The sequence below is a fragment of the Pithys albifrons genome, chromosome 1 (assembly GCF_047495875.1).
Source record: "Pithys albifrons albifrons isolate INPA30051 chromosome 1, PitAlb_v1, whole genome shotgun sequence".
Lineage (NCBI taxonomy): Eukaryota > Metazoa > Chordata > Aves > Passeriformes > Thamnophilidae > Pithys > Pithys albifrons.
Genome location: NC_092458.1, coordinates 20,762,469 through 20,778,936, shown reverse-complemented (window position 1 = coordinate 20,778,936; position 16,468 = coordinate 20,762,469). Strand labels below are relative to the sequence as shown.

The window sequence follows — 16,468 nt, the reverse complement described above, 5'->3', positions numbered from 1 at the left end:
AAAACTTTACCTCTTCCCAGGATAAAAAATAATTATGGTTAGGTACCGTAAGACTGATGATGCCTGAGAGATTTTATCACCTAATTTCGCTGTAAGGAGATCAGCTACAAGTCCAACAGAAAGCAAAGCTCAAGTTCACACCCACATGTGTTAGCCTGGTGAAAAGTAGCATTAAATGCAAGTGAGAGCTAACTTTTTTTTTAAAATCAGAGAACGTATTGGTATTGTGTAGAAAAGGTTGTGGTTAATTCAATTCAAGAGATAAAGAGAATGGTGAGTAATACTTATATAATAACTTGCTTCTCCAGCCTTGGATGATTGCTGTCACACAATTATGGACATATGTATGTATGTGTATATATATAATATATAGAGTGTGTGGTGTGCATACATTGGTGCATATGTGTATATATACACACACAGATTCATACACACATGGGCCTTTTTGGTGAGAAGAGAGAGATTATAAACCAAACTATAAACCCATCTGAAGGGTGGGGAGAAGGTTTTAATGTGTTCTGATTTCAGCTAAATAATTTTTCCAATCTCAACAGATATTTATTTTGACTGTTATACTGTCCAAGACAATTACAGTACGTAGGCTGCTTTATCTATATCATTATATATATTATATGTATTCTTTCTATCTATCTATCTATCTATCTATCTATCTTTTGAAATGTTATTTTTTGTCATGTTTGATTGAAAATATTTTTCCCTTAGATGCAGGCCAATGTGCACTCCATTTTCTATGTAGTTGCTAGCATATTGTTATTTAGCATCAAGTAACCTGGGGAGAAACCTGGAAAGAAATTTTATACCTGTCAGTTAATCTCTTTTTGAAAAGTTCAACCATAATAGTGATGTTGCAGATACACATTCTGCATTTAGCTGTCTCTGGAAAAAAGTACACAGAAACCAAGAAGGCATTAATTTCTGATATTTTCCCTTTCCTCTTCAGAAATTCTTCAACGAAAAATACTGAAGTCAGCTTCAATATCTTTTTATTTTATTTTTTCTCTCCTTTAGCTAGGCTATTCAGTCAGTTAAAGCCATTGCAAAAGTTATTAAAACAGCAAAAAATCACAGCTAACTCAAACCAGAGGTTGGTTATTAAATTGTCAGCTAAAAATATCTTTGGTTAACAAGTTTTCCAGAAAGAGGAGTATTAAACTAAATTACTGGCTTGATTTTCTGAAAGCTATCTCAGCACTTTCCACCTTTATAATAGCAAGTTGTGCTGCAGAGCAGTAACGTGTAGTAATTATTCTTACATATTATCTTTACAAAATTAGCTGCATTTTTATTCTGGTTCTGGAGAGTATCCTTCAGATCTTCAGTTTTTCCCTCCTCAAAGTGGAATTCCTCAGTTTTGCCCTCATAGATGATTCATCCAACTGTGCAACAAAACCTAGTGGTTTTTGAAGTACCTACTCCACACTGTTATGATAGGCGCAACCTGCACTCTTGTTAATTTTTCCTACCATGAAAGTCCTCTAACCATAGGGTGGATAACTGGATACAGACAAGCTTTCTAGTTCCCCAGAGGTTTTCCAGTGTCAGCCTTTTGCTGACATTTTCCTCCTGTCTCTGTGAAACCCAGAGTTTTATCCTCTTTATTACTTGTTTTGTCAATGTCACCACTTTCTGAACATATACTAATGTAAAATCACACGTGTAGGGAACAAACAGGACTATGAAATAAGGAAAGAACAAGCTCTGATATAGACCTACAGGGAGAAGCTGGCACACAGCCTGAACTGTATTAACTGCATACATGAAAGACTTTGGTGGTGGGAGTTTGAAAATTATACGTTTTATTTGTATGGGTTTGAGTTCAAAAGGTTTTATTGTCACCCTTCCCTGCATGGTTGCCATGCCTTCTGTGTGTTTCCCTGGAGACTTTGTTCCCAATGACTCATCATGAAGCGCACGGATTGTCTCCTGAGTCGGGATTGCCTCCCGTTGGGGGGGCATCCCCATTCCCCCCCCACATTGCCAATGCAGCTGCCACCGCAACCTGTGGGAGTGATCCCACTGGTCCTGACAGGGGCAGCACTGGGGCGGGATTGCCCTGCCTCGAGAGCCGATGTAGCCGCGGGTGACACGCCCACCCCTCCTACCAGTTTCCGTCCTAATCCCATTGGTTATCTCACCTGTCTATCTCCAATCCTTGGGTTTCTATTGGGTTGATCCTTCCATTTCCCCTATTGGCCAGCCAGTATGCAGGCCATTTCCCATTCCAGAGCCCTACCCAATCCTGTTCCAATTCCAGCACCTTCCCCTCAGAAGCCTTTAAAACCCTCGTGATTGTGCAACAAACAGTTCTCACCACATGTACTTCTGAGTGAACAGACCTCTGTTTCTTGCGCTCCCCATATCAGAGGGACCGGCAGGAACTGTCTTCTACCCCCTCAACGCTGCATACCCATGTTTAAGTGGGTACTCTGCAATGGTCATAGGAGTAGCTACCACTCTGTTCCCCTCCTTCTGTTTCCTGGATGAGATTCAGTTTCTGTAACCTTAGCCACCAAAAGATTAGGCTGAATTAGTCTTCTAGGCTTCTTCTGCAGTCAGAATGTGGACAGTGTATCTGCTCAGGCCTTGTAGTTCTTGCTACCAGGTGCCTGATGGTAGCAGTCTGGATGCTTAGCACCGGGTCAAAAAGGATTTGGGGTTTTGACCAGCAGAATATGTACCAAAACCTCCTTCCCTGACAAAAAAGGTGCACATACACCTATATACAGGTGACTGCAACACTTGTCTATGGCCTGAGACTGATTTTCAGCTGCTTTGAATGAAAGGACCAGAAAACACAACTTGTATTTGCTATTAAAAAGGGCCCATCATCATCCAGTTCTTCCAGGCTCTCAACTTTTAACATTAGCCCTTATGAAGGGGCCATTGCATACTTTACAAACCCCAGAACTAGTCAGATTTGACTTGAGGGTTTTTCAAACCAAAACAGGTTTTTTCCATGATCAGGGAGGGCTCATCCCCTTTGTAGCACATGCTGGAAGCACAGTGTTGAGTCTTGGATTTAAAGTGTTGAAGTTTAATTGTCATCTATAGGATATAAATCTCTTTTTAGGCTAATTTAGGCTGACATGTTCTTTCTGAGCCCACTGATAGAGATGCCAGTTGGTGTGAGTAAAGACAAGTTCTAACATGGTCAATCAACTACAAGCAAGTAACAACAAACAAGCAATAACAAGCAATAAACTACAAGCAAGGAAGCAAGTTTTTGATTGCTATCAGTTTGGGAAAATTAGAAATAATGCTTTCAAAGGAATGGCTTTCTACCTCTTACAGTCTCCCAGCTAATTCTAGGGAATTTGTAAAACAGGGAAAGTCACATTAGACACACAAAACTCCAACAACCTTAATATTTTATAGTAGACAGTTTCTTTTGATCATCCTTTTGGTAGAAAATTAGAGTTTAAATAACTTTGGACATACCATTTGATGCTTCTTGCATGTCCATGATCTTTCAACTAATTCTATTTTCCAGATGGAAAACACACTGCACTGGCCTTTCAATTCTCAATTTTCACATATCTTTTTCTCTACTTATCTTTGATTTGTTTTAGGCAGGTAAGTGCAATAGAAGTGTCACTGCCAATATCAGAGATAGCAGCTCTGTGCAGCTCAGTCCCACAATTACTGAATGACATACATACAAATAACATTTTTGAGAAGGGCATATCCTAGAATCACAGAATGGTTTGGGTTGGAAGAGATCTTGAAGATTGTCTAGTTCCAATCACCCTGCTGTGAACAGGGACATCTTTCACTAGACCAGGTTGTTCAGAGCCCCGTCCAACCTTGCCTTGAACACTTTTGGAGAAGGGGCATGCACAGGTTCTCTGAACAGCCTGTTTTCAGTGCTTCACCAGTCTCTGAGTAAAGAATTTCTTCCTAATATCCAATATCAAACTGCCCTCCTCCAGTTTCAAACCATTGCACCCTTTTGCTGACTATTTGCCCATATGAAAAGTCCCTCTTCCTTCTCTTTTGAAGCCCCTGTAAGGTACTGAAAGGCCACAATGAGGTCTCCCTGAGCCTTCTCTTTTCCAGGCTGAGGAACCCCAAGTCTGTCTTCAAAGGACATGTACTGCAGCCCTCTGGTCATCTTCATGGTTGTCATCTGGGCAGGCTCTAACAGGTACATATTTTCTTGTGTTGAGTACTCCAGAGATGGATTCTCTTTCAATGCTCTTTGGCCTTCTGAGCTGTGAGCACACACTGTTGGTTCATGTCCAGCTTTTCAGCCAGGAGAACTCTGAAGTCCTTTTCCTCAGGGATTGTCTCAATGACTTCTTCTCCCAGACTGCAGTCATATCTGGGATTGCTCCAACCCATGTGCAGCATTTTGCACTTGGACTTGTTGAATTTCATGAATTTAAAAACTTAGTATTTGGACAGTGCTGTCAAGTCACATTGTGTGATTCTTGTGTTCTGTGCATTGGCAGGAGCTGGAATTTGATGGTTCTTGTGGGTCTCTTCCAACTCAGGATATTCTAGTCTAGTCTAGTCTACTCTATGCCATACCATGCCATGCTGTGCTATCTTATCCTATTTCACACAGGTTCATGTGGACCCACTTTTCAGGTTTGTCTGGGTCCCTCTGGATGGTATCCCATCCTTCCATTTTGCCAGCTGCACCACTCAGCTTCGTGTCACTTGCAAACTTGTGGAGCGTGCACTTGATCTCACTGTCAGTGTCATGGCTGAAGATACTGAAGAGCACCAGTCCAAAGACAGGACTCTGAGGGACACCACTCGTCACCAGCCTTTGCCTAGGCATAGAGCCATTGACCACAACTCTCTGGCTGTGTCCACCTAGCCAGTTCCTTATCCACTGAATAGTTCATTCATTAAATCCATGTGTCTAGAATTTGGACATAAGAATATCATCATATACAATATTTCTGCTTAACTGAGCTGTTCAGTGTTACAGTGACACTATTTCACCTCAGAAACACTTCGTTTCTGTCTCTGTATTTCCCATACTAGAAAGAGCAGCTCTAGCTGCTGTGGGCAGCTGCTAATGTCTGTCTGTCCCAGCTATGGTAGAGGTAGGCAGCTACAGACCTCCTATGTCTGTGGTGACCCAGGGCACAGGCTGACTCATGGGCAGGCTGAGCTTGTCATTGCTAGTATGGCTAGGTGCAGTGCATGTTCAACTCTTACACTGGAATTGGCTTGTGTCCTGCCAAATCTGTGCACAGGAGACCCACATTCATGCTTTTGTATCCATTGTCCTTGCTGGACGGGTCTGTAGCCACAGGGAAAGAAGTCCCCATCTGAGGAAGAGAGGAGTATCTAATGTGCTTCTCTTTCTAAAACCAAACTGTTAATGCAAACCAAATAGCTGTGTATACACACCTTTAATCTTCCCATGCACACTGATGCTAAAAAAACCACAGTGAGTGAAGAAGGTCAGGATAAAACATGAGTTGTCAGTGATGGAAGTGACACCATGAGCTCCTTGTTAGTGTATGGGAATATATTCACTGTGTTAAACAAATTGCTGCTAAAAGCCTTTTAGCTAGTGCAGTGAAAAAGAAAAAATCCAGCATCTAAGAGGATTATAGTGTTTCTTAAGTCCACAATAGAACTTTGCTGATTTTAGCAACAATAGCAGTTATGCTTCAAGGGCAGTGTACAAATCCATGAATTTTGTATTTAAAGCATCACTTCACCTTGAGGCATTCAGACAGTTATTTCCCATTTCAATAACAAAAATTCATAATAAAGTCAGTCTTAGGCTGATAAAATATCCTTCCTGTGAACTTCAAATCCTAAGCTTAATTGTGACATTAAAATAATTAGCTATATGGTCCCTAGTGTGGTTTTATGGCTTCTGCCCTGCTGTATTTGTTGCTATTAATTCATGTGGCCCCCACTGAGCAAAATGCTCATGTGCGTGCTTAAATCTCAGTTCAACCACTAAACATATAAGTGTAAATGCTTAGTAGAGTCAAGGCCCATTGGATGTGAAGATGACCTGAAACAGATGTTTCTATTCAGTCTTTTTTTCCACAGAGACAATGCATCTCTTCAGTGTTCAGTCATTTTGAACTTAGCCACCTAAATGCTGATAAAGAAGGCATTTATTTTTACGCCAGTGATCCCTCTTTTTCCATGATTGTCTATTTTAAACAGCAAAGTATTTCATCCATCTTATTATTAATCCGCAAAGTACCAGTTCTGGGGTTGCTTGCACTGAAAAGAGGATTACTTGGAATGCCTGTTTTCTAGAGTTTTCATGCTTTGTGGGGTTTTTAGCCCCTCTTTTTGCCTTGTTTTTTTTTTTTTTTTCTTTCTTGAGGACAGAATCTGGAGAAATGTGCAAGGAGAAAACCCATCATAACTGACATTTCAGTCACTTCTTATTTTGTCTGTAAGGTTTAGTAGAGGGTTATTCATCGCAATAAATGGAGACCATTTCTGATTTTCTTTTGTTAGAAACAGAGAACACTGTCTTACTTGACTGGTTCAAGAAGGAAGAAGATCAATCTTTGTCCAGTTTTCTTCCTCTACTGCAGCTTTTGCATAAAAAGTCTAGATCTCTTCTGTTAATTTTAAGAAGCTGTAGTAGACTAAATGCTCAAAGATTGGCAGGCTTCCTTCAGATGATTATGAATATTTCATTTGTCTCTGGGTTTGGTAGTACTGTTGAATACTTATCATGTCAAAACAAGCACTTATAGGTGATATTGAAAGATGCTGTCGATGAACACTCCTGCTCATAAATAACCTTCTCCTTACTATGCAGTTCTGAAATCGTGAAGTGTGCATGGTTAGTTGAGTACAAAATCTACAAAGACAGATGGGAGAATAATCTATCAGCTGTGATGAAAAAGCACTTTGTGTCCTATTTCCATATTGGTTATTTAGAGTGACTATATGAAGGATGTTTATAGCATCCACTATTTAGATGCACAGAATATAATAGCATTGTATTACTTTCCATCTTAATAAATAGTCAGAGAAAGGGAAACTGACTTGATGGACAAAATGCTCAAAGAGACCCCCTGATTTCTAAGATGCAATGATGTACATGTGCCCTACCTGAAGTGGCTCTGGATGCTGGATAGTCTATCCATTTAGTGGTTAGATGGATAGGATTCCATATATTCTTCATAACTTTTCAAGATGTTCACAGTTGAAAATAGTTGCAGTTAAAATATGAAGGAAATGCTTTATGAGAAAAAACATATTGCTACATTACATAAGGAGATACTAGGGTAAATGTGAAAAGGAAAACATAGGAGAATTCAATTAAAACAATCAGGTTTGATCTCCACCACTGAAGTTTCCCCTTCTTTATAGCCAACATTATCTGAACTCCCTTGCCTTACATATATTAAGAAAACAGCTTGCCCATTGGGATTTGGGAATATCTAGTTGTACATGTGCTTGTTAGTGCCTTACAGGGGTGACTGGATATGTGGATCTAGCACTGTGGGCCTCACAGTTGACTCTCAGCCTCTGTCTGCAACTATCCCTCAGATCGTTCCTGGCACCTGTGCCTCCTTCTGAGCAGAGGAAGTGCCATCAGTATTCCCTTGGTTCCACAATTCATGGCCACCTAAATCCAGAGGGAGCTGAACAGGGACTGCAGTAGGTCAAACTTTTGGCTCTGGAGCACCAGAAGAGGAAGGCTGTTCCACCTTGGCAGGGCACTGCCCAGGCCTCTTCTCCTATATGAAGCCATGTGGTGGCTAAGAAAAATATTTATAGCACTAAATCCTGCCCCAGAGGCCAGTCTTATTTTGTCTGGGCTGGAAAGCTTCAGTGTTCAGCCTGAAAAAAGCCCATGGGTTCAGCCGTGGTTGCCATCTGGCTGCTCCCTCTGGGAACAGGCTGACTGAACCAGCTGACCGGACAGTGATGAGGTCTGGACTGACACCTGCATGCCCAAATTGAGTAAGTAGAACATGTTACCTTAAAATCATTTCATATGGCCCATAGTCCTGCTGTTATTTCCCATACCATTACACAACAGTGTTCATGTGTTTAGATTAGCCCTCTCCAAGGAAAAGGACAGACCCATTCCCTTTTCTTTTTAAGAAAAGGACAGACCTGTTCTTTTAAGAGGAAGCCAAGCTTCCTCTAGCTCGTGGCTTTTCCCAGGCCCTTGTGTGACAGGCACACACCTTTGCTTGCATCTAATCTGAGGCTGCTCTCTGAGGTTCCTTGCAGAGTACCTGTCACAGCAGATATTTGGAATCCTTTTCTTGAACCTGCACAGTTACAGCAAAAGCTGTTTGCACCCCTTTTTACTAAACCCCTACACATTCACGTTGTAAACCCCTTGTCATTGGTTTTTGACTGTTCTAGTCTTTGACCACGCTGCTGAAATTTTCTATGCTCTGCTCAGAGCTCCCCAGTCTCTTCCAAAGCATGAAATAGCACTGCAGCCCATCACTTGGTGAACGATATGCCTGCTGCATCTTGTCAGCTGTGAAGAAATGGTGCAGATTTTGAGGTCAGCCATCAGTGTGTCACTTGGGCTCCTTCTGAGGACACCTGTACCACTGACAGCCTCCTTACTGAATATCACCATGGCTTCTCCCACACTCTGTGTGTGGCCTGTCATATCTTATGCATGTGCTCGGCACACTGCCATAGTCATCCAAGCAATGTTTTGTGTGTCAGATTGACTGGAAAAAGGAGTGTTGGGTATGTCCGTGAGATGTAGCATGGCTGCAGGGCAAATCCAGACTAAAGCTAATTGTGCCACTGTTACGTTTAGTGCCTGAGATTAGATAAACTTGCCTGTCAGTGCCTCCAGCTGAGTTCTGAAAAATAGAAACATTTCTGCTACCTACAGGGTAAAAATAGGGGAGAAACACTGTTTTCTTGTTAAACCCCTGTCAACAACCAGTCCTTCAACCTTCTACTTTTCTTTAAATACACGGCTTTCCCTACATTTATACTACCAAATTTGGCAAGAGATTATGTTTGTCCCAGGGAAAACAGCTGAGTTTACAGTAAAGACATGTTTTTCAGCCATCCTACTAAGTACAATCTGATCCCAATGGGCCAGTATTTCTTGCACCGTTTTAAAATACATTTTCCATGTATTTTAAAATTATGTATATATCACCTATATTTTCAAATTTAGATTGAGCTTTACAAGCTCAGCTATTCTGGAACATTATTTGAATCTATTTATTCTCATCAGTATCTGATGTTCTTCTCTCACTGGATATCTAAGGAGGCATTTCCAATTGACTACTGAAAATACAGTGTAGCAATTATGTTAAATTGTCCAGCAGTTTTAAAATAAGAAATAGAATTATTTTAATGTTAAAATGTCTACTGATTTTTTCACCTACAGAAGTGTTATTTTTCCATAGGTTACATGTACTTGAGCTATATTTTTCTGGAGGCCTTCCAGCACCTATAAACAGATAATTTTTAAAGATAACACCTTCTAAAGGTAGGCTGCAAAAGCAATGAAACCAAAAGTGTGTGGATAAATATAGTACATGATTTCCGAACTTCCCTTTCCAAGGAAACAAGATAAAGATGTGAAAACAGAAGGATATGTCCAAAACTGCACCCATAGTCTCTCCACTTTCAAACATCTTTCCTTCCTCTATTTATGATCTATATTTTATCAGTGCAGAGGATAAACTCTTTCCATCTCCTCAAGACAGAGCTATTACCTAAACACATAGCAAAAGTGTGTTGCCTGATGCTTCTATGTATATTGAAGATCTTGGATGCCTTGGCTAAATGGGATTTAACATTCCTTGATTAATATTTAACTTGTAGCATAGCTGCACTTCACATGGGATCCTGGATTCTTCAGTCAGAGAAATTTCCCATTAGTCATGAAAAATTTAATTCAAATAAGCAATACAGGATTGGACCATTATCTATTATTAATACTTGTGTCAAGCTAAAGTAATTAGGAAATAAATAGGCTCCATTCTTAAAAAAAAAAGTCCCAAGTCTTTCCAGAAAGGATGGACTTTTGCAGAAAATCATTAAAAAACTAGACAGGAAAATCACTTCTTATTTTTGGGCAGACTAAGTTTGTGTTTGTTTATTTACTTTTAACAGGAATATTTCCACTGAAACTCCAGATAGAATCAACCTCTCTAGAAGCCTAGAGTCATAATTAACTAAAAAGTGTCATCATATTATTTTGTCTTCATATGTGCTTTACACAGTCACAGTCTGATACATAACACATATGTCATGCAAAAATACCTGCACTGCAAAGAGATGGATAAAGCAAAGAGATGGATAAAGCTCTGACTATTTCCAGTGCATTAGCATGTGCATGTTATGTGTCAGGCAACAGGTGACATTTAATGGGTTTTTGGTGGCTTTCACCTTTAACTGTGCTTTATTTGTTTACAGAGTTGTGCACATCAGTGTTCTTCATCAGCTTAGACCTATTCATTCTAAACTTGGGGGTTTTTTTCTGGTTATGTAAAGTTTGGATGCATTCCATTACAGGGCTTGGTCTCTTATTTATGTTTGTAGTTTTATATGGGTTTAGTTCCCTTGGGTGCAGTTTGCTCTCAAGTACAGCATTCCAGAGGCAAAGAGATCTTAAAACAGACATAAATTACATTTGGCTGAGTAGAAGACTCAATCAATATAGTTTAAACATTCAAATATTTCCTGAAGTTCTGCTGGTACATCTGGGTTTGCTAAACATACTCTGGGAGAAACATGAGGAATCAACCATAACCTCAAGAGACAAGTGTGCTGAGTCTCCCTCTAGAGTCAGAAGAGAGAGACTGTCTCCAAGATTAACCTTTCAGAGTTTGTTTTTCCTTGTTGGCTGCAAAGATGCTTAGGGAGACCAGCCTTGCTATTCTGGAGTTAATATTCCTGGATGTTTCTTAAGAACTTTTTAATAATCCTTCTAAAATGATGCTTAGTATCTAAACCTTATCTATTCCCCGCCTGATCTTATGCTGACTTCCATGACCTTTGGATCAAACTTAAAGTTCACCTCACAGAGCAACTGCATGGGAAGCTTGCTTTTACATAATGCATGTGTATGGCACTGAAGGTGCATTCTGTGTAGGGAATGAAGCTTGTTCCTGACTGTTATCACCAGTGCATTCAGCCATACAACCACACTGGAAGAGTGTTCTCTAGCTGTCTTCAGAAAATCTTGTTCATACCAAAGCTTAGAAATAAAAGTTGGCTTTTATTTTAAGGTTTAACCTTTATGTTTTCATCCAGATTATTCCAGTACACAAGACTTGAAGAGGGGGTGGAGGGTGGGTGTAGGAGGGAAGATGCTTAGAAATTAAAAAAATAAGGGAAGTGGTGGTGGAAGATTTCAATTGTGTCTTACTTGAATTCTCACACAGAAAGAACTTAAAGATTCCTACCATATTTTATTGTCTCTATTCCTCAAAGATCTGGTCCAATGCCCATTAAAGACTAGAATCAGGTGATAACAGAAAACTGGTTAGCTCTCCCAGGAGTCAATTTCTGTAAATAGCATTAGTAAAAATGAAACTGAGTTTCTAAGCATCCTTTTCCCCCCTTCATCTTGTGTACTGGAATAATCTGAATGAAAACCTTGTGGAGTTATACAAAATGCCATACCTGAAAAGCAACTGAAGATGACAGCTAGTAAGGACTAGATTCTAACTTTTTCACGTTTCTGCTTTTGGTTTAACCTCCAGTGGGACTCTAGTTTGTACTGCCATGCAGTGTGGTCTCTGCCGGTCTTTCCCTAGTGCCTAGTGGAGATGATGAAAGTCTTCCCAAGGCATTCAATCACTTTCGGGTCTGTGTTTGTTTTGCTTCTGGAACTGTAGTGTTGATTATCATTGCTGAGCCAAGACCAGTAGTCCCAGGCTGTTAATGCAGTCAATTCAACAGCTCAGTGTCTTAAAATCTATCTTGTTTTACCATCTCTAGGTTGGAAAAATCCACAAGAATGCTGCCCGCAAAAGAGAATACCGCGTATTGTTCATGGTGATCACTACAGTTATCTGTTATCTCATGTGCTGGATTCCCTATGGAGTTATAGCACTTCTCGCAACATTTGGTAAGCCAGGTGTTGACTCCAGTTACAAGCATCATACCTTCCATCCTAGCAAAAAGCAGCACTATTTACAATCCCATTATCTACATACTTATGAATAAGCAGGTAAGAGATATATTATTTTTAAACTATACTTTCTTCAGGGTCCATCAGGTATTCTTGATCATTGTGACTTCCAGTCCTACAGATTTGTCTTTACAAGCAGGATATTCAGAGCTTATCCAAACAATAATACTGGAGTCCTGGGGTGGAAATATTTGCAAATAACAACATACTGCTAGATAGAAAGAACAGAAAAGTGTTTGCTTACTGAAATTGCTTGTGTTTTTCTGAAGGCACAAGGGGTATTAATTTATATGCTTCAGTGTTAGTTGCCAAAGTTATTTGCAAGAAGAATACTCAAAGATTTGGTGGGATTGGGGAGTGAGAATAAAGATGGACAAGAAGATGATGGGATTTCATGACCGTGAAAACAAAATAAAGGGGGACACCATTTGCAAATTCCATTTTCATGATAGATCCCCTTGAAAAAAAAAAATCATTGTATTACTGTTTCTGTGGATTTCTACATCCTTAATGTTAAATTTTCAGTTCAGCTACGTGCCAAAATAGGTAATGAATTTTGTCTCATGAGGACCAAGGCAAATTCTAAAATATCTAGATCCAGTTCAGGTCTCTCATTCTTGAAAATGGCATTTTCAGTGCTCAAAATGAGCTTTCTAATGTTTCTGTGTTGAAAATTCTGACTCTAAAGTTTGATAATGTCAGCTCTGGAAGTTTTAAAAGTGTTTTTCAGTAGGAAATCTGAAAAAAATACGCACAGTTTATGAAAATGCCTTACCCTTTTTTTTTTTAATAACCGTGCATGTTAGAGGTTGTTCTCAGTCTTCTTTCTTCATTATGTCCATTACATTATCACAAATCAAAGAAACATCATTTATCTTTTCTTGCTCAGTTTATGCTGGAGCTTACCCTTAATATTTATCAACATCAGCACTATATTATTATGGAGCTGAGGCAAGGTAAAAGTCAGATGTAACAGCCATATGTATTCCAGTTTTGCCACAGTCAGATCATCTTGGCCTGCTTTATCTAACCTACAATTCTTAAACAATGAAAGAATCTACTCCTGGAGTTTGAGAGAAAGATTTCAATCAAGCTGTGAAACCCCTAAAGTCAAAAGGAAAAAGCACTATCACGTTCCCCAAGATCAGGATTTAATTTCCAAAATCTAGTTTGAGCTGATGTTGAAACAGATATTGCATTCAATTTGAAAAGTACTGATACTGAAGCAAACCATTAACTTTTTCTCCTTCCCCATACTTTTTACAATTCTTATGAAAACTTCTCAACAAAAGCATCTGTCTTGCTTCTTTATTCTCTGGGCACTTTTACTGAGGACCTTGACTTCCATGAGATCATCTGATTGTGCTGTGATCACTGGAGTATGGAGCTGTGACAATACTCCCTTAATGGGGGGGAACTTGGTCAGATATGGGATAAATACTTTTCACTAATAAAACCAAAATGATAGCTCATATCCAGCATTGACCTGCAGATTTCCTCTGTTGTGCCACTGTGTATTAGCAGTAAAAATGATTGATTTCAACTGACATTGAGAAACTTGCTTCACCCAAAAGCAGGGAAACACATCCCTTCGGCTGTTCCCCCTCCTTTCAGAATAGGAAGAGTAGTAACACCATCCCATGCGTCAGTAGTGTTCTTGGCATCTCTGCTACTTTGTAGTTGTTCTCACTCTTTTTTTTGTAAATTTAACACCTCAGGAAATAAAGTTGTTAATCTTCCTAGCACTCAACTTTCCTGGTCTTCATACTTAGTTGAGCATTGTCATAGGAGGCTGACACCTCCCAAAACAGAAGTCATCTGCTCTGCATTTTTCCCAGTCCTCTCTTTGTAGATGTGAGATAGACTATTTACTTCTGCATTTCATAAATGCAGTGAGAACATATGGAATACTTTTTAGCTCTCTATGCATAAGATAACTTTTTTGCTCTGGGACATGCCCTGAAGTCTGCAAAATGGTATTGGTTGACTGCAGTTGTAGTGTTAGCTTCCAGCTATCATAAATCTGTGAGGAGGACTGTTGAACTGTCAGCTTCTGAGTCAACCTTAAAACTCATCCTGCAGAGCACATCACTGAATTAACTCTCAAGAAGTCCCTGAGCCACTTTCATGGTCCTGGAACTCCAAAGAAAAAGTTTTGTCTTTGCGATTGCCTACTGCACTGACCTGTGGTGATAAACCACTGAGGAAAATGGTGAATTTCTTTCCAGCTTCAGGAACTCCCTCAGGTGGGATGGCATGAGATGTTCTTCTTTCTCTGATGTCCTCCAGGAGGACAGAGATGCACTGTTTAAGCTGGACTGTTACTGAGCTGATAACATACCAGGCAGACATCAAGCTTCATTGACAAAACTGTAAAGCAGTAAACTACATAGACTAAATAATGCTGTGGTGAAGCTGGAGGAGACAGTAGAGAAGGAGATCACATCTTCCCTGGTCTCTCTGTGGAAGACTCTTTTGACTCTTGGCAACATGGCTGTGTGTGCCTTTGGCAGCTCTCCCCAGAGGTCAGGCCCCAAAAATGTATCACAGAGCCAAGTACAATGCTGGCTGGGCTGGCATTGCTGCATAGGTGCCAGAGCAAGCTGTGCAGGGTCAGTATGGTTACACTTCCAGTGCATCAGTCCTTTATAATTATATATTATATATTATTATCAATTATCCATTATACAGATTTTCTTTCATCTTGTTTTAGTGTCTCAGTGTCTTTTGGCCTTCCTGTCAAGTTCCCATTGTTGAAACTTCCACCCATGAAGACACCCCAAACAGGTTTTTTATGACAGTTTCAAGTACCTTCCTTTCATTGTGGTGGTACTGACAGAAACCTGCTCATTCATGTGTTACATGCAAAAAGGTATTAAGCATTCTTCCAAGAAATATGAATACTCTCTGTAGCCATGGGCTTACTGATGAGAAGGTGAGTGCTGGAAGCATCCTGCTTTCATGTGTTCCACAGAACAGCACAGGAACCCCAAAACAGAAGAGCTTTCTGGATGTTATAACTGTACATGAGGACATATTGCACTGAGAACCAGAGATTATTAGCTGGATGACCTAATGGTGTGGCAGCTTCAGAGGTCAACCTTATCTTACATACCAGCAGTTCATCTTTTATTGATGTAGAAGTCAAGATATGAATAATGACTGCTTGAGAAGGTGTGGTTGTGGATAACAGTGAGATTGAGTGAATCTGCACTTGTTATTTCACGTAATTTGAAGTCAGCATTGAATTGCTACTGACAGCCAAATTTAAGTCAAGTTAAACATATATCCCTCATAGATCTACAGAGCCAATCATTGCAAACCACCGATCAGATTAAAAGTCACAATCTTTGTTCATGTAAAATAGCCCTGCTCCACTGCAGCTCACGAGTTTTCACTAATTACTTTCATATTTTTAATCACTCAGGTACTGTACCTGAGTCTCCCTGGACTACTGAAACTCAGGCTAGCACATCTAATACTGTTTTGCATATTACAACTGGGGAAGAAGTCCACCCAAACCATATGATCAGCAATGTGCTATTTGTGGTGTCAGAAAGTGCCTCTGAGCAAAAGTAAGGAGGGAGAGTGTGAGGGAAGGGATGTATTAGAAGTGAGTAATAAGTCCATAATTAGTGATTTGATTTCTAGTCTCTGTCTTCTTGTATTAAAATCACTGCACTTTTAAAAATAGGTGAGTCTGTCATTTTTCCCCGAGGATTTGGAGAAGTGATGCTGAAAAGAATATACACACTTGAAAGTCGTTAATACTGTGACCTTTCCAAAGTTACCATATATTGAGGGCTGCTGGGTGAGGGAGAAATTAAATAGGAAGAATGAAAATCTAAGCCAAGTACAAAGACTTTTTTTTTCCTGATGAGATTTGAATAATAATGTACTTAAAGAGTGTTCCTCCATGGGACCTGGGCCCAGCATGACACATCAGACACTTCCCAGGCACCTCCACAGTGGCAATGACAGTCCCCAGGAAGCTATAGCACCACCACCACCCACCTCTCACCTAATGAATGGCTTCCTCCTTGGGCCAGCCGCCTCTTCCAGGGCTATTGTGGAATGTCCCTGCTGCCACACGAGGAACAGGAGTCCTTCTTTCTTTAATGATAATCTATTTGTTCTCCGTATATTCAGTTTTCTAGAAACCCTTTTTAGTCCTCCTTGATGTTATCTTATGCACCAAGCAGGGAGAAATGCATATGCACTTTGGGAAAGAGAGATACATGTGATATAGATTAAAAAAATGCCAAACCTTAACATAACACTGACTGTGTAACAGCTGTATTTTCAGTCAGTTTTCAAGTGGTATTGTGTTGTTTTCAGTATTTCCAACAGAAGGTAATG

At 39.9% G+C, this 16,468-nt stretch overlaps 1 protein-coding gene across 1 annotated transcript in view; it reads left to right on the top strand.

Annotated features, from left to right (window-relative positions):
* The window catches only part of LOC139681999 (pinopsin-like), a 72,304-nt gene that overhangs the window by 37,355 nt on the left and 18,481 nt on the right, over window positions 1-16,468 (top strand). Inside the window, 2 exon segments of the mRNA XM_071575928.1 lie at window positions 11,917-12,059; window positions 12,061-12,148. Coding sequence (XP_071432029.1) covers window positions 11,917-12,059; window positions 12,061-12,148 — 231 coding nt within the window.